This window comes from Caretta caretta, chromosome 7 (genome assembly GCF_965140235.1).
Source record: "Caretta caretta isolate rCarCar2 chromosome 7, rCarCar1.hap1, whole genome shotgun sequence".
Lineage (NCBI taxonomy): Eukaryota > Metazoa > Chordata > Testudines > Cheloniidae > Caretta > Caretta caretta.
Window position 1 is genome coordinate 81,548,661 of NC_134212.1, and position 22,709 is coordinate 81,571,369.

The following is a 22,709-nucleotide window of genomic DNA, read 5'->3' on the forward strand; positions in this document are numbered from 1 at the left end:
GGAAAAAGCATGGTATGTGCTAAATGTGTGAAGAGTAGTAGAAATATACTTTAGTAGAATTTATCAATGAAGTTGAACATTGGCTTGTATCTTCAACTGGTGTAAATTGATGTAGCTCCAACAAAGTCAATGGAGCCACGACAGTTTACACTAGCCGAGGTTCTGGGCCACAAGTAAGGGTGGCAATACCACAGCTGCCCTACAATAACCTTGCAACCCCCCATAACCTCCTTTTGGGTTGGGATCCCCACTTTGAGAAATGTTAGTCTCCCCTGTGAAATCTGTATAGTATAGGGTAAAAGTATACAAAAGACCAGATTTCATGGTCTGTGACATGTTTTTTCACAGTCGTGAATTTGATAGGACCCTACTTACAACTACTACTTTGGGGGGAAATTGAACACTTTATTCTGGTCTCTCTCTCTCCTTGCTAACTTTTACTGACTGCTTGCTGCATAATAAGTATTTCTGACTAGAAAAAAGGGAGAATCAAAATGGAAAACTAGTTTCCTGATTACTTTTCAGTAACTAATCCTTGTGCACATACCTTAGTTTGCACCACAAGAAATTCTCCAGCTATCTATATGAAGGTATCCTTCAGGTTTCCTTTATATAGCTAGCTCTGCTTTAAAAAAAGTAGTAGAGTAAGTTATATTCTAATCTACTAAAAAAATAGTTTTTTCCCCTAACGCTTTAGAAATACTCACCTGACACAAGAGTGGAAGGGGCATGACATGACCAAGCCTGAACTGCTCTTGGTATTTATAGGAAGAGAGGCATAGCCCAAATGCCTCAAATGGAGGGTTTCTCTCAGAAAATATATTACCAAATAAGTGTTTCCATCTTTCAGTTCAGTTAACTGACTTTTTTTTGAGACATTTGTTCCACATGTAAGTCATCATGTGAGACCATATAATATTTTTGTCAAACTGTCACTATTGTATAGTTTAACACACACCGCCTTCATCCATATATATATATATATATATATATATTTTTTTTTTTTTTCAGGTTCCTTTGCAACAGCTTCCTGCCTCATCTGTAAATACAAAGTTGACTGTGAAGCTGTTCGAGGAGACATTTTTAATCAGGTAAAAAAAAACACCTTAATTGGTCACAGTCTTTCAAGAAGTTATTACAGAAACATCCCCAATTACTTCAAGGACAACTGTCAGCTTCTGCTTTTTAAATATATGTATTAAACGTGCACTAGAAATGTTTCATTAAATTCAAAACACTTACATTTATATTTCAAGATTTTCCTGCAGCACTTGCAATCCAAATACTATTATATGGGAACCGGATACATTTCTAATTAATTTCACTATCTAGTTTCACTGTATAATTAGTTGAACAGAATACAAATGGTTAAAATAAAGTGGATTTAACACTGTCTTGGTTTTATTAATGTAAGATGATGATGATAGTAATGCAGGTAAGGAACTCTTCAAATATTTTTAACCTGAGTGTTCCTTTAAATGTTCCAAGGAAGTTTTGTTCAGTCTGGGTAAAATTTGATAAACAGCACACGACATATGTAAGTAAAGCTGATAAAATTATAAAGCTGTTCTTGCATCCTTTGTTAAAAAGATGGGGAATCAAATGGGCCCTTTGACACACATTTTCAAAGGCTTGTTTGAAGCTATTGTCATATCTCTCTAGCCCTCTGTGTTGTGTGACATGCTCCAGATTTAGGCCAAGTAGTTCCTACTACTCTTCCTAATGTAGAGCAATAGTGTATTGGACAGACCCTACCCCCAGCCCCCCTCTTTATTCCCTCCCCTTCAAGGAGCAGAGGGGTTTCTAAGAAGGTGCTTAGCTGGCCAGGAGGATCTGGGAAGGGAAGAGAACTTGTTTACACAAGTGGAGTCCTAGCCTAGGAGATGGGTCTCTGCCTGTCTAGTTAGAGGCCACTTCTCAGATGGTTCTGCCACAAATGCTTAGTGTATCCACAATTAGTCTTAATTTCTCATTTAAAAAAGCAAGGACTATAAACATTGAAACTCAGTCTCAAATATAATGATATAAGAGGAAGAAGGTTATTTGACAAATAGGAGGTTTACTGTAAAGTTTAAATTGAAAAATAGAACTACAGTTGAGATGTGACAGGCCTTTTTGAGGTGACTGCAGCACTGAGGGTTATTTGTAATATTTGAAGTGTGCAATAATGCCCATGAATAAAGTGTGATTTGTATTGCTATTAGGATGTTCTATATAAGCACTATTTCTCCTGCCTGGGTACCTGTTGCTCCCTCAGCTCTGAATCAGTGGGTTTTCAACTCCAAATCTGACATCACTGAGGCTTCTCATGGCTTCGTTTGTTTGATTGTTAGTTGCCAGCTCTCCCTCTGCTGACACACTTGGATCACTGCACTGATGCCCAGAGCCTCGTCTTCTGCCTTTGTACCAGAAAAACAGAGACTTTTCTTTGGGCTCTCCCTATTCTATCCAGTCAGGATTAATATTATTTTAGTTATTGCCTCCACTTCCTCTCCCTGCAACGTCTCCTTGTATTCTAGCAGTAGTTCTGGTAGATAGTGTCCTAGAAAACTTTAGGGAAGACACACATTTTCTTTGCTAGGAAATTTTACAGCATGTTTAGAAGTGCAGTGCCTAGCAGTAAGGTCAAAAGCGCTTCTCTTTCTGGCTCACCTCCATGCTCTTGCAGTTCCTTCTATTTGCAGCAGTGCTGTAAAACTACTTGGAGCCACTTAGGACTATCTTCCTGTGGCAGGACCTGACTTTTTAAATAATCCCAGACAGTTGGTGGGTGTGTGTTTTCTATTGCAGTTTAATGTGTCCACTGCTGAACGTGGCTTCCAAGAGCAAAGAATAGGTCAATCGGAGGAAAAGAAAATGCCCAAAAATTGGTTTTACCCCCTCCCGTTCTTCAAACTGCTCCAATAGCAAGCTTCTTCCTAGGGAGGAACGATCTCTCCAGTCCCCAATCCTGTCTGGTTCTGTATCTTAGTTCTCCACTGCCCCCCCCCAAATGTTTATTTTAGGGGCTAGTTAATGGCTCCCTCCACAGGAGGAAACTCTCACCTAGCTCAGAAACCCCAGGTGGTTCTCTGCTTCAGCACCCCCTTTGCCTCTAACAAGGACTTCCCTCCCCATTCCTTCAGATAAATAGCTTTCAGTCCTAGGAGACTGTTTCCACTCTTCTTTTCCCTTCTTTCCAACTTCCTACTAGATAAAAAATTGGAGTTTGCCAGTTTCCTCGGTCCTTTAATTCTTAACAAATTTTGACTATTTTTTTTAGCCTTGCTCCTTCTCCAACCAGATTTCATTCTAAATCAAAGGGGGATGTTTGGATAGGAAATGAAAATTCCAGACAGCTTATCAGCAGAGACCTCCTTTTAACCTATGATAGACAGCATTGTAAAAATCTCTTAATTTTGCTGCTTTACTTCATTCTTCTGCCTTTGCTTCTCTGCCTCTCCTAAAACAGCTAGAGTGTTGTCGTCCACCTTTAACATCACCAGTGGCACTGTGTTCTTTGCTGTCCAGTATCCATGACCACCTATCTAGGTAAGAGGAAGAAGGAGCTGTAGACCTGGAATGAACTCTTGAGGAAGAAGATATAGTTTTCTCTTCAACTTTTCCTGAGGACATCATTTCTGTTTTACTTCTAATTACTTCAGGCCATTTCAAGAGTTACTAGGACATGTGGCAGAGGTTCTAGAATTAGAAATAAGTCCAGAAAAAGATGCACCAACTTTTGGACATACTTAAAAAAAGGAATTTTTCTTTTCTCTCCTATCCCTGGTCCATTAGTAATGTCAGTGGCCAGTAAAAAGCTCCAAGTCAGGATGGACCTTCCTTCCCAATAGCAAGGATGCCAGCAGGAATAATTTTGGGGGGATGGGGTGATGGAGAAGTTTACTCTGAGGTACCCTGAGAATTTGAGTGACCAACTATCTATTCTAGCTATAGAATCATCAAATATCAGGGTTGGAAGGGACCTCAAGAGATCATCTAATCCAACCCCCTGCTCAAAGCAGGACCAATCCCCAATTTTTGCCCCGATCCCTAAATGGCCCCCTCAAGGATTGAACTCACAACCCTGGGTTTAGCAGGCCAATGCTCAAACCACTGAGCTATCCCTCCCCTTAAAGTCCCCTTTAACTTCTCAATATCAAATATCAGCTTTTGAAACAGATGCTCCCCCTTAACAATCATCTTCCTGAGAATTAGTGGAGAAGCTCATAACAGAAAGATGTATAACACTGAAGCATAGCTACTTATGTTTCAGACACTTTGGACTGGATAGTGGCATCAGCTGTTTCACTGAGAGAATATATTTGTCACAAGTCATTGAGCCTTTTGTCTGAGATTCAGGCCCATGAGAATGGGTTTTTTAGCCTTAAGATGAATGAGACCTGGAGAGAATGAAGGATACCATTACTTGGTCTCTGGGACTCCTTAATCTAGATTAAAAGAAGGAATGCCTCCATGTCTTTTTCCTTCTTATACAAAAAAGACTTTACCTTACACATCCTTAAGTTTCCAACCGCAGTTCCAGAGAGCTGTTGTTGGCATCAACAGAAGGAGTCAGAGCAATGTAAAACTCTTCAGGCAGAGAGCAGCTAAATGCTCTGTCGTCATCTTTATCAGCAGTTCATCAGATCTGAAGTTTTCTGTGAGAGCCCAGAGCAAGTTTCAACTTCATCCTCCTCCTCTGTCCCCTTTGGGGAGCACTTGGTTAATTTCCCTTTGGCTTGGGATACTAGAGACCATTTAGTCTGGATGTGTGATCCAACCTCACTCCATACCATCTTGCAGCCCTCATGCCATCTCACTTCTCTGGGATCCCTCCTCTGAGAATCTGTTCAGAGCAGAAGTGGATTCCTTGTGTAAAGACTGGAATTGCAGAGAGAGCGCCTCAATACAAAGGGGAAAAAAATCTATTTTTGGTTTTTCAGAGATGGCTTTTGTCCTATTGTGGACCTCCAGAAACCAGCCAGCTTAATCAGAAAATTCAAGTTCCACATACTGACACCAGCTTCCATTATTTCTGCCTCTCACCCACAGTACTAGTTCTCTACTTAAAAGATGTCTTTTTTCCATAGAGCTTTCAGATTGGCTCTCAAAGTTTTTGGCTTAAAAGTCTGCAGATGCTGCCTGGAGATCTCTTCACACTTTTATGCAGCACTAGTCTCTTGATCTGCCATTGAGATCTAATGCTTGCTATGGGAGGGCAGTTCTGAGTCTGTTTAATGAGAACACCTCAGCCCTCCTTCCTAAGAGTTGTACTGCATGCAAGACTACAAATGGGAACCTGCAGCGGCCACCTCAAAGAGAGATTATTCAGCAGTAAGTAGTTTTTTTGAGAGTGTTGTCTCTGTATATTCACACTCCTCACCCTCCTTCCCCTCTTTTCCTAAATTCAAGTCTTAGCACTCCGTAGTTTAGCAGAAAGAACTGAGGCAGTTAAGGGTGCATCAACTTTCTATAAAGTCCATTCCAAACATTCAGAGCTGTGAGAGAGGATACTTGTGCATCCTTAACAGGCACTGCTTTCCAGAAGGCTCCCAAAGCTCAGTGGCTGCAGTGGAGTGGACATTACACAAGTGTAGATATGGAGACAACACTCTCAGAGAACTAGTTTCCAGTGAGCTGCATTTTTCTGTCCTGTGCAGGAGTTGAAAATTTATTAAGGGAGTCTACCCTGGTGTCAAAATGCAAAGTTTATCATTCCTGTACTATTATGCAGGATGTGGTTAACTGGCTATCTGCTAGAGTTCAGTGGTGCTATATGCATGTAATTTGTAAAATCTTCAGGATGAAAGGTTATATAAACGTAAAACTATTACAGTACACACTTTGATTGGGAAGGCTACTTTATACTGGGACATCTTCCAGGAATTGGCAGTTAATAACTCTTGTTTAGTCAGAACAATATTAGAATAAATTCTGCTTGATGGTAATGTATTTAGCTAGTACTGGGTAGTAGTAGACTAAGCCCATGTTTGATAAGTGTGAAATTAAGATCTGGACTTCAGTAAAGAAGTCGCCAAATAAAGGTTATATTTTCTTGGGTACTTCCTACCCAACCAGTACTGCCCTGTCACTCACATGCTACTGTGTGTGCAGAGCAGCAGAGTTTGGGATGCACAAGAGGTCTGCATAGAGCAGAAAAACAGACTGAGTAGACTGCATAACTTACTGAAGCTACTTTTAATACCTTTCACAATATACATTTTGACAATGAAGAACTGTTCAAACTTGAGATTCTCGTTAAAAAGTTGGATCCATGATTATTAATGAAATATTTTAAAATGCAGAAAGAAAAGGAGTACTTGTGGCACCTTAGAGACTAACAAATTTATTTGAGCATAAGCTTTCGTGAGCTGCAGCTCATTTCATCGGATGCATTCAGTAGAAATGCATCCCCCCCCCCGCCCCCGCTGGTAATAGCTCATCTTACCTGATCACTCTCCTTACAGTGTGTATGGTAACACCCATTGTTTCATGTTCTCTGTGTATATAAATCTCCCCACTGTATTTTCCACTGAATGCATCCGATGAAGTGAGCTGTAGCTCACGAAAGCTTATGCTCAAATAAATTTGTAAGTCTCTAAGGTGCCACAAGTCCTCCTTTTCTTTTTGCGGATACAGACTAACACGGCTGCTACTCTGAAACCTTTAAAATGCAGGTTGTTCCAAGATGTCCCAGATGTCCACCTGATGAACCACTTGCCATCATGAAGCCAGAAATAGTGTTCTTTGGAGAAAACTTACCTGAGCAGTTCCATAGGGCCATGAAGTATGACAAAGATGAAGTTGATCTCCTTATTGTTATTGGGTCTTCACTGAAAGTAAGACCAGTAGCACTGATTCCAAGTAAGTGGCTATTGCTAATAATTTCGGGGAATAACAAAGAAAGCATTCTGATGCAAAAGTTTCTGGTGAAGACAAATTTAAAAATGTAAGATAATGCACACCATCTAGCTTCTGTTCCACACAATCCCAACAAATGTTTGAGATCTTCCTTGGTTTTGGTTCAGTGTGGAAGCTGGACTGATTATCTTGTTCTTTCTAATTCAAGCATATAATTAAGGAAAGTTTCCTATACAAATCTGATAAGAGGGACAAAACAAATCTAAATTTTTTTTTTAAACAAGTGACGAGGAATGTATCAAAGCAACAAAAATCTAAAATATTAAATTTCTTCACAAAAATACTTCATGGGTGGTTTGTCTGACTTCATTATACGTTTTAGTTCGCCATCTCTGCTTTTCACAGATTTTCCTCTCCCCTTGCACTTGGATAATAAATAAAATTTATAATCTCTCAGATGTTTGATAGGGAGTGCTGGCTTGACAAAAAAAAAAAGACAATATTTTGTCAAGGTCCGCTTTAAATGTAATCTTTATTTTCAAGCCTTTGTTTTTAAGCACTGTGCAAAACTAGGCAATGTGTATGGTGGTTGTTTAGAAGTTTTAGTATCCTTGAGTTCCCCAGAACTGGTGTGTAAAACTGTTTGTGCTAGTGTAGACTGGACAAAACTAGCCCCCTCACTGTTTCAGAAAGTACTGAAAATCATTGTCAGCAATGGTTTATTTGCCTGGTGTACACTGGGTTTACCAATACTGTCTGTTCGTTTGTACAAATTTGTGAAGATACTAACGCCTTATCAAGTTAAAAAATGTTAGTTTGGAACAATTGCTGGTCAGTTGTTCATGGTTATAGTGTCTGTTTTTGTTTTATCTGTGGGCCTTCTTTCCTCCATAGGTAAGTTGTCATTTAGGCTGAATGGGGAGCATGAAATTATGACCATAGAGTAAAGCTTTGCCTCACAGATCATTTCTCTCCTTACTTCATCCTTGGATAAAGTTGGATGTCTTTAGTCAGCTATCTGAAGAACCAAAGATGGGTCAGCAAGTTTTTTGTTCCAAATATGAAAAGGCAGGCAGGTTAAGCAATCCTTTGCATGCAATGTGGTTTGCAGTCTCAGAACGTTTCTGTTGCTCTAGTTAAAGGGATATCATTAACTGAAAGTCACAATTCTTTCTGAAAATTTTTGCATTGTTTCAAGTAATTCATAAATTATTGTAACTTTTCTAAGAGATTAGAGAAGTCTCTTTTCTATTTGTTTACTTGGATCATTTGACAGTAACTTTTTTCACTGTAATCAGTTTCTTCTGTTTGCATAGGTTTTTTACATAGTAACAGAGTAGAGGAACACTTGTTTAAAAAATAAAAGGAAATTACTATAAAGCCACAAAATTGTTGGTAGACTAACGGCAGGTATAACAACTGAAATTACTGTTTTTTAATTGACTAGATTTTAAGTTAATTGTTTACTTCTCAAACTTCTTTGTTTTAGTCTCTCATTAGTGGGCATATAGAGAGAACTTGGAGAACTCCAACTAACAAACTTTTGTTTTATCAGTAATGTTAGTGCATTCTATCTGCTGTTAAAGAATTTTACCTTTACCAGAAATATAAGTATTTTTAAAGTTTTGTGGTGACTGATCTTTTCTGTGTGTAGGTTCCATCCCCCATGAAGTGCCTCAGATCTTAATTAATAGGGAACCTTTGCCTCATCTACACTTTGATGTGGAACTTCTTGGAGACTGTGATGTCATTATTAATGAATTATGTCAAAGGCTAGGTGGTGAATATACAAAACTTTGCTATAACTCAGTAAAACTTTCAGAAATAACAGAAAAACCTTCACGAATGCACAAGGAACTTGAAATGCATTCAGCTGAGTTACCACCTACCCCTTTAAAAATTTCTGAAGACTCTAGTTCACCAAACAGAATTACACCACCAGATCCTTTAGTGGTACCTTCAGTTGGATGCTCTCAGAGTAAGGCAGAAAATTCTGATCCTGCCTCAGAATCTAAAGGGAATTGCATGGAGGATAAATTGCAAGAAGCACAAGCATGCTCAGAAAACTCTGAAAGTATTACTGGCCAGTTAATCAACTCAGAACATATGAAGGATAATAGATGTAACAAGGAGGAAAATAAAGAGAAAAATGAAATAACTTCATCTGTTGAAACATTGAGGAAATGTTTGGCAAACAAATTTGCAAAAGAACAAATTAGCAAGCGGCTTGATGGTAAGTGTAAACTCACAATCAACCATCTTGATTTTCATATGTAGGATATGAGACCTTAAGTATTTTAAAGCAGTAAAATGTTCTTAATTTGTTTGAGGCAGTAGAGAACGTTGTTTCAGGAGACACTTCAGTAATATATGAAGTAAAGTCTATTTTAGAGAAGCAAGCAGGAAGTAGTCTATGTGCAGTGACAATGAAAAATGCACGATTTGACTAGAGCCATGGGAAGAATCTGAAGAGAAACTGAAGAATCCTTTCTCTTTTTCCTACATGAAATAAACAACTAAGTTATTAAAGCATACTGTGGGGGGGAAAAGAAAGATTCAGGGAGTTGGAGATGATCAAAAGCCAAAGCTTTTAATTGCTCTGCCAAAGTTACTTTTGGTGAAGCATTAATTTGTTAATCTTTTCACACACTAAATTTTAAAAACATTGAACAGAAGTTTTATTTACATTTCAGTATAATGGCTATATTGCAGTATTTTGGGTGACAAAAGCATCATATTGAGTGAGAAGCAAATCTCGTGACATTTAATTTCACAAACTGTCACTGTAATTACACGCAGTAATAGTGATGCTGTGAGATATTAATACCAGCACTTCATCCTACTCATTTTTAGTTGTAATAGTTTGAAGAAACTTTGGAGTTTCTGCAAATCTCTATGGTAATTCTGTTGCATAGCCCGTTGAATGTTCTGGTGACATGAAATACATAGAAATTACCATTTCACTGTTACAAAATGAATTGGCATTGACAAGCTTTTAGATGGTCAATTCTCCGCAGCAAAGACTGTGTCTTTCTCTATTTGTACAGCACCCAGTATAATGTCCAGATTTGTGCTATTGTAATATTTAATAGTGCATAAGAGTCTAGGAGAACATTTCTAGAGCTGGGAAAGACAAGTGCTTGCTGTAAGAAAGTAATGAAAAGAGCTGGGCTATAAACACACTGCCATTCTTTTGCTTGTTTTTAAACTATGCAGTATAGTATGCATACATGATGTTTTACCTCCATTAAAACCAACACTTCTTATTTTAAAGAGTTTAGAATCTAATCATTGCTTCTCAGAGTGAAGAAAAGGTACTCCAGTGAGTCGATATGGAAGTGGTGGTCAGTATACCAAAGCAAGAGAACTGATGAAATTAACACGCTCTACCAGAATATGAAACTTCAGTTGGATTAAAACAGATTAGATAGAAAGCTGGCAAACAAGATGTCTGAAACATAAAGTACACATCATTTAAGAAATTTCCTAAATATGCCTATCTTCTCTGAATGAAGAGAAGAGATTTAGGGGATAGTCATGAATAATTTGTAAGAAAGCATATGGTGCTGCTTCAATAAAAGTGAACAAAATGCATTGGTGCACTAAAAGGAATAGACTTCAAGAACAGAGGCATTGAAATGAAAGCGTAGTAAGTTTAGAATGTAACATTAAATATATAAATATTTTTCATTATCTGTAGAATTCATTACTGCAAGTGTGTGAGATTGTTGGGTTGTTTTTTTTTTAAAGAACTGGGTAATCATGAATATTAATGTTGAAAGCCTTGAAAACCAATACTGTTATGGATAACTCAGCCTCATGCTTTAGGGCTGAAATTGATCACAAGTGGAAATCAGGAAAGCATTATCCCTTTCTTGTACAGTAATGCATAATTTGTATTTAACAAGTATATGTTATGGGAAGACTGAGGAAAGGAATGCCTTGCTTTCCTATGCTGTATCTGGTATTTGTCACTACTAGATGCAGGATACTGGACTATAATGGTCTTATAACTTGTTCCTGTTAGATTTCTGCATAATATTGCACATTTGGAAATAGGTTTTGTGGTTAGAAAGATTGCACTGCATCAAAATTTATTTTTACTTAACAATTAAGTAGATTACTCTTAATTGATTAAATGTATTTCCAGGTACTCAATACTTATTTTTACCACCAAATCGCTACATTTTCCATGGGGCTGAGGTATACTCAGACTCTGAAGACGATGTCCTATCATCTAGTTCTTGTGGGAGTAGTAGTGATAGTGGTTCTTGTCATAGTCCAAGCTTAGATGTAGAAGATGAAAGTGAGATTGAAGAATTCTATAATGGCATGGAGGAGGAGGATGCTCCAGAGAGAGAAGAGGAGACTGGATTTGGGGAAGATGGAGTGGTTCAAGATGCAGTTGGTGAACCAGCTTATATAAATGAAGCTGCAGGAATTGATCGTCCATCAAACAAATTGTAAAGTAATCATTGACTGGTTACAGGAACTTTTCCACCAGCTTTAGCATGTTGAAATGAATGTTTACTTCTGAACTTAAAGCAAGGAAACCATAAGGATGTAATGTTCATAAACAACTAAAACAGATTTTCATGCAGTTTTTTAAAACTTTTTTCAATAAAATTTTGTAACTGCATTCAACACTAATTGTTTTATTTTAAAAAAGGTACTAAGAGTATCTTTAAGTAATTGTCACTATGTTCACTTTTATTAAGTTTATTTGTGTGATCAGGCATCTGTGTGTGTATATATACATGCACACATACAGTATTTTTGCTTAATGAATATCATATATTATTTTTAAGCAGTTTTGAAAAAGCCATTGGAATGTTAAACTAATAAAAAGGGAACAGCTAATCTAGACCAAAGAATGGTATTTTTACGCCTCATGGCTTATAACAGTTTGGTTTATTTATAACCTCTTTGTGCTTCTGCTAATTCTTTCATTCTTTTATAATCTGTCATTAAACACTGGCATTTTTCAAGACTTTCTGTGGCAGCTACTTTTTGCTTTGTTACTTTGAATATTTGAGACCGTGTCAGTAGATAGTTAAAAATAAAACAAGACAGAGAGCACTTGAAAATGTTTTTGCCTTTCTGAGACTTATATAAAGTGCTCTGAAGAGCATCATGCTTAATTAGCATTTTTGAAGGATGACTGATATTTCCTGTGGACATGAAGCGTTGTCTATATTGGCTCATAAAACTATAACAAGACAATAAGAAATGCTATGAAAATATTTGTTTCTATTTAAAGAAACAAATTGGATTCTCTAACTGCAGAAGTTTTTCAAGTTCTTGTATAAAAGGTCTATCAGTGTAGTACAGCTTGCATAAATCCTTTCTGATAAACTGCCAAGCTGTTAAAATGCAAACTATTATGAATTTGTAAATCTTACTTCTAGGAGAATGTAAGGAGGGGAAGATCTTTTCCCAAATACCTGAGTGCTTATCATTTGAACTAGTTTCTCCCTTTTCTGTTACACAAAAAGTTGGCAATTAGCTGCTTACACTTCTAAAGTAGTTGGTAAAATGCAGTGTAACCATAACTCAACTAGAAAGCGTGCCTCTTTGAGGTTCTGTCTCCTGTCTGGAGAATGATACCTTATTACCTACTAGTTCAGTGTTTTTGTACTAGAAAGCAAATCAGCTACTGAAATTGGCTCCTACAGTGTATCTTCAAATGCTAGGTTGCCTTAAAACTGGATGTCATACTTTTTTCAACTGTAGATTTGTTTCCATGCTTTTAGAATTAAATATTTTGCAAAATTGCACAGTATAGTAGCAAGTGAAGCATTTGTTTTCTATAAACCACTTTCTTGCAACACTGACCCAAAAGAACTCTACAGCTGTAGATTATTCATACTTTGCTTTAATATTTATTACATTTTGGAATATGTATAGTAGCTGTTTAAACATAAAATCAGTTAAGTAATTCAGAGACTTTCAAATGTATTAAGAATGGCCTTCCGTGTTCATCTAAAAAATGTTGGCATGTTGTCTCATGGTCCAAATTTTATGTCAGATTTTATTTGGCTACATTAAAGAATGCAGTATGTTTAATTTTCACTTGCATGTCACAATGTATTAGTTTGTGTTATAGGAGATATTTTAAATTGAAAGATTTTGTTTTAAATTATTTTTACAGTGAGGATTGTTTTCTGCTCTTTTATATTGTATATAGTGTCTTTTATGTAATCTACTGGCATATGTTTTGTAGAAGACTGTTTAAAATGACTGGTTCTCTTCCTGCAACTTTTGAAATACAAACCAGTGTTTTATACTCGTACACTCTCTGTTCTAAAGTCTATTAAAATTGTCATTTGACTTTGTCCCTGTTAAGAATTTGTGTACAGAGCTTTAACGTATCTTATAAAAGTTCTAAATTTGTCAACTGATGTCATATGAAATATTTACAAGTGCAGGCTGTGAAACATATTTATTGTGGCTCTTTTTCTCCCTTACTGTTTATTTCAGTGAATGTGAAAAGATAGCTAAGTGCTGGCGCAAGAGCTTCTCTGTGTAGGAGAGATACAGTTGTGACAAAGAATTTTTTTCCCCTTACCCATTGAGTGGCCCCTTGGAAAAGAACGCAGGAGTGGATATTGAATAGCCTACTGTCAATTTCCATGAAATCTTTAACCTCTTAAACAGTAAAGACAGCTGTTACTGTTGTACCAATAAAAAAAAACCAGCAGGATCTTATTAAAGGGAAAAAGGCAAAATACCACATTTATTGTGAATACAGAAAGAATCATAGTAAGCAGTTAGTTATAGTTATAACATTCCATTCAATCTCATATTTATTCACACATTCATTCATACAAACACACACACACACACACACAGGTTCTGCAAGATTGTTATCATAGTTACCAGCCTTAGAGTTGCTCATGCCAAGCCACTGGCCAGGTGGCCTGGACATGAGGAGGGAGCAGGGCCTTGTCAGATGCTCATCTGATGCTCCTGGAAGTTGGTTTGCAGAATCAGACCCTAAAGTTCTCACTTTTTAGAGTCTATTTTTATAGGAATTTCTTCCTATGCCAGTCTATGGGAATTGCTTCATCATGCTGTTGCTGAATCAATCAGCAGATAGCACATTCCTGACGGCTCCAAGATGTTATCTTGTTCTTTGGTTCTCCCATTCTTGAGGCTGTTGGGTGGATTCCAGTCTGCCCTCCGGGGGGTCCTCTGGTTATTTCCACTTGATGCCTTCTTCAGCCGATGGACACTGGATTCTTAGGCTGGCACCTCCCTGATCATTCAGTTATTATGCACACCAAGCATCCATCCACATACATCCTCTATCTCTATTTTAATCACAATTGTTAATACAACAAACGGGCGGGGAGTCTCTGGGTGCTGTTTCTGTTGTTAGAGTATTGTTTTGAGTCTCTCTCTCTGTGAATTGCTTTGAGAACAGACTCTGTCTTAGAATGTACTAACACTGTTAGCAGCTTGCAAGTTTCACACATAGAGGGAGAGAAACAGTACCAAAAACCAAGAGACCTCTTAATTAGTAATACCCTGGAATTTGAACTATGGGGAATCAAACTCATTTGTGATTTTAATACAGAACTTCTTTAATATGATCCAACATAATCTGTGGTAGCTTTTTGTCAGATAGAACCATCCTCCCTGTGCCTTATTTCACATACAGCAAACTATGAAAATGTTTAGTTGAAGGTGGGCAGCAATAAATGCACACCTACATTAGCAGACATCTGTTTTGGTCACTACATTCAGCACAGTACCCAAGACCAGCTTTTTGCAAAGTAACTGCTCTACAGGAATGTAACTGTGTGTAGAATAGCAATCTAGCCAATTAGAAGTTAGCAATAACTCACCCCAGATTTATGATATTGGGTGGTTTGTTTTTTAAGTTAGGGAATGGTAAGATCCAGTGTTTTACTCTTCCTTTAAAGGGCTTTTTTACTTCTGTATACCCCAAGGCAGGTGTTAACATATTGGATGAAGTGTGACTGCATGTAACCTCTTACTATTTTGTCCAAGTCCTTGTGTGGGACTTGCTATCCTGAGACCAAATAAAAGAAGACAGTGGTAAGAAAATCAAATACAGAGGCACATTGTTCTTCAAAAGTACTGTAAAGTCTGAGCATTTAAACTGACAAGCCTGAATTGACTGTGACTGGCTAAGGGCTTCTATCTGAATTCAGAGCCTTTCATTTCATGACTAGCATTCCACTCTACCTTCATGACGATTGTCTACACTAGCAAATTACAGTGTATTACCAGAACACAGCCCTGTTTACTCTTATTTGAAGTGAACAGTCTTTGTGTTATTCTTAAACTAAGGCTTGCACTTTCTGGAGGGTGGGAAAAGCATAAGCAGCAGTTGGAAAATTAGGATGCTGAATAAGCGTCATTGGTTTATGCTGAATGCTCTTGTGATCTCAGGTGGAAATTGGCAGATGGGGAATTTGAACTCCTTGATTCCTCCATCCTATGAAATATAGTCTGAAAATTGATGCCAAGTGCATGTATATATTATATTGGTAAATAACAGCTTGTGGGGGGAGTGGAGGGAAGGGAATGTTCTTCCCTGAGCCATCCTATTCTATCTGTGAACTTAATTATGGCATCCTGAAATTATACAACCACCATTTATTGCAAACCAGATTAAATTAATAACATTAATCTGAAAGCGTAGCAATAAAAGCATAAGAAGGCACTGAGATTTTTACACATCAATCATACAATTATGAAAGTGCTTTACAGATGAGAGTGAGAACTAATAATAGATATGGGGGAAAATTAAGTTAGAGCTGTCATATCTGTTTTTATCTCTGACTCAGTAGCAAATGCTGCTTCTGCTACTTAATGGCTCTGTTCCAGCAATATTTTGGCAGAAGCTGAGTCTCAAAACAAATCATACCCTCTCCCTCCATTTTGCACACTACTTTTCTATAGCATGTGACTACATTATTAAACATTTTTATCAATGGAATTAAGTTCACATATTTTAGCTAGAGTTACAGGACAAATTTCCAGGAAAAAAATATTGATTCTCATAGTTCTTCATGTTTGCCGAGTGATCAGCATTCTAATGACTCTAATGTCTAGAAATCCAAAAGATATTGCTGATTGTCATTTACTGTTCTCTACCATTTTAAGATTTAAAAGTCACTCTTTGAAGAGCTAACTATTTTCCAAATCCACTTTAAGGACCTTCCTTATCTTTTCACAACATGCAAATGAAAAACAGAGTACTTATCTATACATTTGTAACTTTTAGCAACAATTTAAACTCTTAAATTTAACTCAGCCATTACCCATTGTCTGTCTATTAGGAGTTTATATGAACCCTATAACAACTTAGATTGGGTCCTTAATGTGTATATCCAGGCAAATTAAAACAGAGTTTCTGATCTCCAGCTTCTTCTATATGCATGTCAGTTACTTTAACCTTTGGGCTGTTAATGTGACCTAACTCAGCCTGACATCTCTATCAACCTATTTCCCTCTTCTTTTTTATTTTTAAGATCTTCGTGCAGTTTTTCTTGCCCAATGCCTTGACTTCCCCTACTCTAACCCTCACCTTTATATCCATTCCACTGAAACAGCCCTCACTAAGTGCTTGTCTACACAACACCCAACTTTTTGCTGTACATCAGATAACATGCCACACGGAAGCCTCAGCACTAGGGCTGGTGTGTCCTCTGTAAGTACATGTGGTGTGCCTATGGACTGACGGCATGGCATTCTTAGAGGATATCCCATGGGCCTTTGGTGCTGAGTGTGCATTATGGGATGCATAGTAGATGCCAGGCTAGTTCAAATTTTTAAAAATGCCATGATTCAGCTGTCTTCATCCTTTACTTCCTTTATGGTTGGGCTAGTGCCATTTTTGAATTGTTGTTGGCCAGCATGGACCCAACTGCTCCATGACATTGCTGTCAACCTCAAATATATAGAGGCTGCTTGGCATGTATTTCAGCACGTAAAGCCAGATGAGTTTGACTTTGGACTTCACCATCTGCACAAGTGAGCAGATGATATGGTGGCAGCAGCAGCTCCTTTAGTATCAGGAGGGTCTTCAGTAGCAGTGGAATTGGGATGTGGATGAGGAAGAAGATGATCCCAAGCAATTCATAGTAGAGGACCAGTTCCTGAAGCATCTTCACAGCATGCAGTGCCATATCTGGGTTTGGAAAACCAGCATGGATTGGTGGGAAAAGATCATTCTGCAGAGTTGGGATGACTACCTGCGATGAGCTGAACTAACCCGGGAGCTGCAGAAGCAGTATACTGACATACGGTGCCCCATACTCAAGAACAAGCTGATTGCAACTGTCATCCAGAAGCTATCCACTCCTGAATGCAGTTGATCTGTATGAACCAATTTGGTGTGGTGAAATCAGCTTTGGGACCATTGTCATGCAGGTGTGTGATGCCATGGAAAAGGTACTGTTGCACTGGGTTAGAACATAAGAATGACCATACTGGGCCAGACCACTGGTCCATCTAGCCAAGTATCATGTCTTCTGACAGTGGCAAATGCCAGTTGCTTAAGAGGGAATGAACAGAAGAGGCAACCATCGAGTGATCCATCCCATCATGCACTCCCAGCTTCTGGCAATCAGAGGCTAGGGACACCCAGCTCATGGGGTTACAAACCTAACCATCTTGATGAATAGCCATTGATTCTTCCATGAACTTATCTAGTTCATTTTTGAACCCTCTTATAGTTTTGGCCTTCACAACATAGCCTGGCAATGAGTTCCACAAGTTGACTGTGCACTGTGTGAAGATGTACTTCCTTTTGTTTGTTTTAAATCTACTGCCTATTAATTGGGTGACTTCTGGTTCTTATGTTATGTGAAGGGGTAAGTAACGCTTCCTTATTCACTTTCTCCACACCAGTCACAATTTTAAAGTTACAAAGTTTGGTAATGCTCAGGAGGTTATTGATGGCTTTGCACATAGGGGATTCCCAAACTGTATCGAAGCAATTGATGGGACCCATGCATACTATTTGCCCCTCCCCCCACCATTAGGGCTTAGAATTCATAAACAAGCGGGCATATTTCTCCATGGTGCTCCAAAGGCTTGGTTAAATTCTGGGTGGTCAGGAAGGTTCCACAATGCTAGGATCTTTCAGAACTCAGCTCTATTTAAATTAACAGAGAAAGGACTGTTTATTCCTGGAAACACTATGGACGTTGATGGTGTGGTCATTGCTCTTAGGGGACCCAGCTTACCCTCTGCTTCCCTGACTAATGAACTATTCACAGGCCTCTTGAACAGAAGGAAGGACCAGTTTGACTACAACCTCAGTAGTTGCAGGAACTACTAGGACCGTGAACAGTGCATTTGGTTATTTGAAAGGTAGACGGCACTCTGGAACAGGTTGGACACAGCAGAAAAAAACATGCCAAAGATTATACCAGCATGTTGTATTTTCCACAGTGTTTGTAAGAGTAAGGAGGAAAGCAGTGGGTGTGAGCTAAAGTGCAAAGATTTGCTCAGCAGTTTGAACAGCCAGCAAGGCATCCAATACAAAATGCAAACAGCTGGGGCAATATTGTCAGTGGTGCCTGTTCTTATTTTGACAGGTTTCAGAGGAACAGCCGTGTTAGTCTGTATTCGCAAAAAGAAAAGGAGTACTTGTGGCACCTTAGAGACTAACCAATTTATTTGAGCATGAGCTTTCGTGAGCTACAGCTCACTTGCTGTAGCTCAAGAAAGCTCATGCTCAAATAAATTGGTTAGTCTCTAAGGTGCCACAAGTACTCCTTTTTTTTTGTTCTTATTTTGAGTTTCAGGCCTGAAATTGTGCAGTTGGACATCTAGCTGTTAACCCCTGGAGGGAGGTGGAAGTATTTTGTGTAGTTCAGTGTTGTTTATGGTGGGTGGAAGTACAATGTTGTGGCAATTCCTATTGTACCTTGTGTCTTTGCCAACATGTTTGTAAAACCTTATGAATTAGTGCAAATATTATTTTAGGTGTAAAATTAACTGACTCCTTATGAATGAATTTTAATTTTTTTTTAATTATTAACCAACCTATTATGTTACAAACAGATGAAATGCAAAGTAATGCATATTGGAAAACACAATCCCAACTATACATATAAAATGATGGGATCTAAATTATCTGTTAGCACTCAAGAAAGAGATCTTGGAGTCATGGATAGTTCTCTGAAAAATCCGCTCAATGTAAAAGGGCAGTCAAAAAAGCAAACAGAATGTTGGGAAATATTAAGAAAGGGATAGATAATAAGACAGAAAAAAGACAGTTACCTTTTCCATAACTGGTGTTCTTCGAGATGTGTTGCTCATGTCTGGAGGGTCATGTGGGAGTCTTTCAGGCCATGCAGTTTTATGTCCGTCTGTTCCACAAAAAGAGACTTGCCATCAAACGGGAGGTCCTGCAAGGAACTCTGTGCCTCACTGGACAGCCCAGACAGCAGGAGCCACAACGCCCTTCTCATGGACACCATGGAGGCTGCCTTCTGTGGCACCGGCAGAGCAGGCTGTCTGGCCTGACCCATCGATGGACGACTGTGAAGGGAGGCCGGGCTGACATACGACCTGCTGCTGTCCCCAGACCGGGAGAAGTGGCGGCACCAGGAGCAGTGCCCACCACAAGAGTGTGATCCTGACGTGGAGGAATGATACCGCCTGTAGTAGCTGCTCTGCGATTGGCTCCAGCGGGCGGATCCATGACAGGAGGCAATGGCGATTGACGCCCAGGGCTGTGGGAGCAGTGCCGTGGCAGGGTCCTGGAGCAAGACGACGAACAGGAATGGCGTCAACGTTTGTGTCGCGACTGGCTACTATAGCCCCTCTGAGACGAGGACCTTCAGCGTCATCTGCCTCAGTCCCGTCGGTGTCCGCTCCTCGAGGTGGAGCAGTGCCTGAAGTCTCTGTCAGTCGGAACCCAGCCAGACAACCTGGTGGGGGTCGACGGCGACCTGCATGGACTACACATGGGATGGTTGCTGAGCGGCGAACGGCATTGGGAATATTCCCACGACCGATACCAAGTCGAGGTGAATGCAGAGATCCCAGCGGCAGCTTGCCTCTGGACTGTGGGGCCAACATTAGCAGTGCTGGAACCGGCATGCACATAACTTCCTGGGCCACTTGCAGGGCCTCTGGCATGCAGGGCATCTGGACATCCAGGGAAGCCTGCTCCAAATGGGCCGGGCTACTCTACTCGACCTGAGTCAGAGGCCTAGAGGCCGATGGGGACCGAGGACTGCCCAACGTGGGTCTAGCCTCTCCATCAGTCTTGCTCTGGTGCCGCAGTGGAGAAGGCCTCCTCTTAGCCTTCTTGGCATGCCCCGCGGATGGGGAGCGATGCCAACTGGTAGATGGCACTGGGGGGTCACTGCACACCAACATCGTGGTACCCGGTGCCAATTTGGAGCAGTGCGCTGAGTTGGGGTCAACGCCGACTCAATCAGGATGGCCTGGAGCCTAATGTCTCTCTCTCTCTCTCTCAGTCCGAGGCTTGAACAATTTGCAAATCTTGCAGCAATCGCTGAGATGGGTTTCACCCAAACAGTGTAAACAGTCCACGTGTAGACGAATTACTGGCATCGGTCGCCTACAAGTGTCGCTTGACTTAAAACCCGGGGCGCGGGTCATGCCCCGGCCCAGGCGCACTAACTAATCTAAACTAAAACTAATCAAACTATTAACTACAGGTACCATACTCTGAACGAACAAGAGTTCTGGGGAAGAGCTGCAGCAAAGCTGGAGTAGATCAACTTGGAAGCACTTTCACTGGCGGCAAGAAGGAACTGAAGTTGGGGGGAGCGCGCAGTGCCCTTTATACCGTGCCAGGGAGGCGCCACTCCAGGGGTTGCTAGGGGTGCTCCCCTACTGGTACTGTTATGGGAAAAACTTCTGACATCGGTGCATGTGGTGAGCACGCATGCCTATTGTGGAATACACATGAGCAATCACTTGAAGAATATCATCATATTGCCTCTATATAAATCCATGGTATGCCCACATCTTGAATACTGCATGCAGATCTGGTCGCCCCATCTCAAAAAAGATATACTGGAATTGGAAAATGTTCAGAAAAGGGCAAAAATTATTAGAGGGTGTGGAATGGCTTCTGTATGAGGAGCAATTAATAAGACTAGGACTTTTCAGCTTGGAAAAAAAACAACTAAGGGGGGATATTATAGAGGTCTATAAAATCATGACTGCTGCGAAGAGAGTAAATAAGTGTTATTTACTTCTCATAACACAAACACTAGGAGGTCACCAAATGAAATGAATAGGCAGCAGGCTTAAAACAAACAAAAGGACACATTTTTTCACACAATGCATAGTCAACCCGTGGAACGCCTTGCCAGGGGATGTTGTGAAGGCCAAGACTATAACAGGGTTCAAAAAGGAACTAGATAAATTCATAGAGGATAGGTCCATCAATGGCTATTATAGATTTCATAGATATTAAGGTCAGAAGGGACCATTATGATCATCTAGTCTGACCTCCTGCACAACGCAGGCCACAGAATCTCACCCACCCACTCCTGCGAAAAACTTCTCACCTATGTCTGAGCTATTGAAGTCCTGAAATCGTGGTTTAAAGACTTCAAGGAGCAGAGAATCCTCCAGCAAGTGACCCGTGCCCCATGCTACAGAGGAAGGCGAAAAACCTCCAGGGACTCTTCCAATCTGCCCTGGAGGAAAATTCCTTCCAGACCCCAAATATGGCGATCAGCTAAACCCTGAGCACATAGGCAAGATTCACCAGCCAGATACCCAGGAAAGAATTCTCTGTAGTAACTCAGATCCCACCCCATCTAACATCCCATCACAGGCCATTGAGCCTATTTACCATGAATATTTAAAGATCAATTAATTGTCAAAATCATGTTATCCCATCATACCATCTCCTCCATAAAATTATCGAGTTTAATCTTAAAGCCAGATAGGTCTTTTGCCCCCACTGCTTCCCTTGGAAGGCTATTCCAAAACTTCACTCCTGATGATTAGAAACCTTCGTCTAATTTCAGGTCTGAACTTCCCAATGACCAGTTTATATCCATTTGTTCTTATGTCCACATTGGTACTGAGCTTAAATAATTCCTCTCCCTCTCCGGTATTTATCCCTCTGATATATTTATAGAGAGCAATCATATCTCCCCTCAACCTTCTTTTAGTTAGGCTAAACAAGCCAAGCTCCTTGAGTCTCCTTTCATAAGACAGGTTTTCCATTCCTCGGATCATCCTAGTAGCCCTTCTCTGTACCTGTTCGTTTGAATTCATCCTTCTTAAACATGGGAGACCAGAACTGCTCACAGTATACCAGGTGAGGTCTCACCAGAGCCTTGTATAATGGTACTAAAACCTCCTTATCTCTACTGGAAATACCTCGCCTGATGCATACGAAGACCACATTAGCTTTCCAGAGATGGTGTCCCTAGCCTGTTTGCCAGAAGCTGGGAATGGGCAAGAGAGGATGGATCACTTGATGATTACCTGTTCTGTTCATTCCCTCTGGGACAGCTGGCATTGGCCACTGTCGGAAGACAGGATACTGGGCTAGATGGACATTTGGTCTGACCCAGTATGGCCATTCTTATGTTCTTCCACTGAAATGATATACTAAAAAAGAACCAATCTTGTCTAATTACAAAGAACACTTTCATCAAACCAGCAGTGAAAAAACAACAACAACAAAATGTAACAGTGCCGTGCAGGGCACAATGCAAGTGAGTTGTTGGGCTTAAAGTCACAGGCAAGTATACATCTTGGCTTTTTCTCTTCTGTTTTGTGGAACTTCGGACATGGAGTGCCAGAATGGTAGAGGGATCAAAAGACTGCTGGGGTCCCAAGTGCCATAGTTCTTGGTGTCCTAGGCTGGGGTCTAG

General features: G+C 39.8%; 1 protein-coding gene across 2 annotated transcripts in view; it reads left to right on the forward strand.

The window, feature by feature from the left end:
- The window catches only part of SIRT1 (sirtuin 1), a 28,197-nt gene extending 15,019 nt beyond the window's left edge, over nt 1-13,178 (forward strand). The window contains exons 6-9 of one of the 2 annotated variants that reach the window (XM_075130845.1): nt 1,012-1,091; nt 6,660-6,846; nt 8,498-9,076; nt 10,146-10,984. In XM_075130845.1, the coding sequence (XP_074986946.1) occupies nt 1,012-1,091; nt 6,660-6,846; nt 8,498-9,076; nt 10,146-10,150 (851 nt within the window). In that variant the 3' untranslated portion in view covers nt 10,151-10,984. The other variant, XM_075130844.1, reaches the window with a different exon arrangement.
- The last annotated feature ends 9,531 nt before the right edge of the window (nt 13,179-22,709 follow it).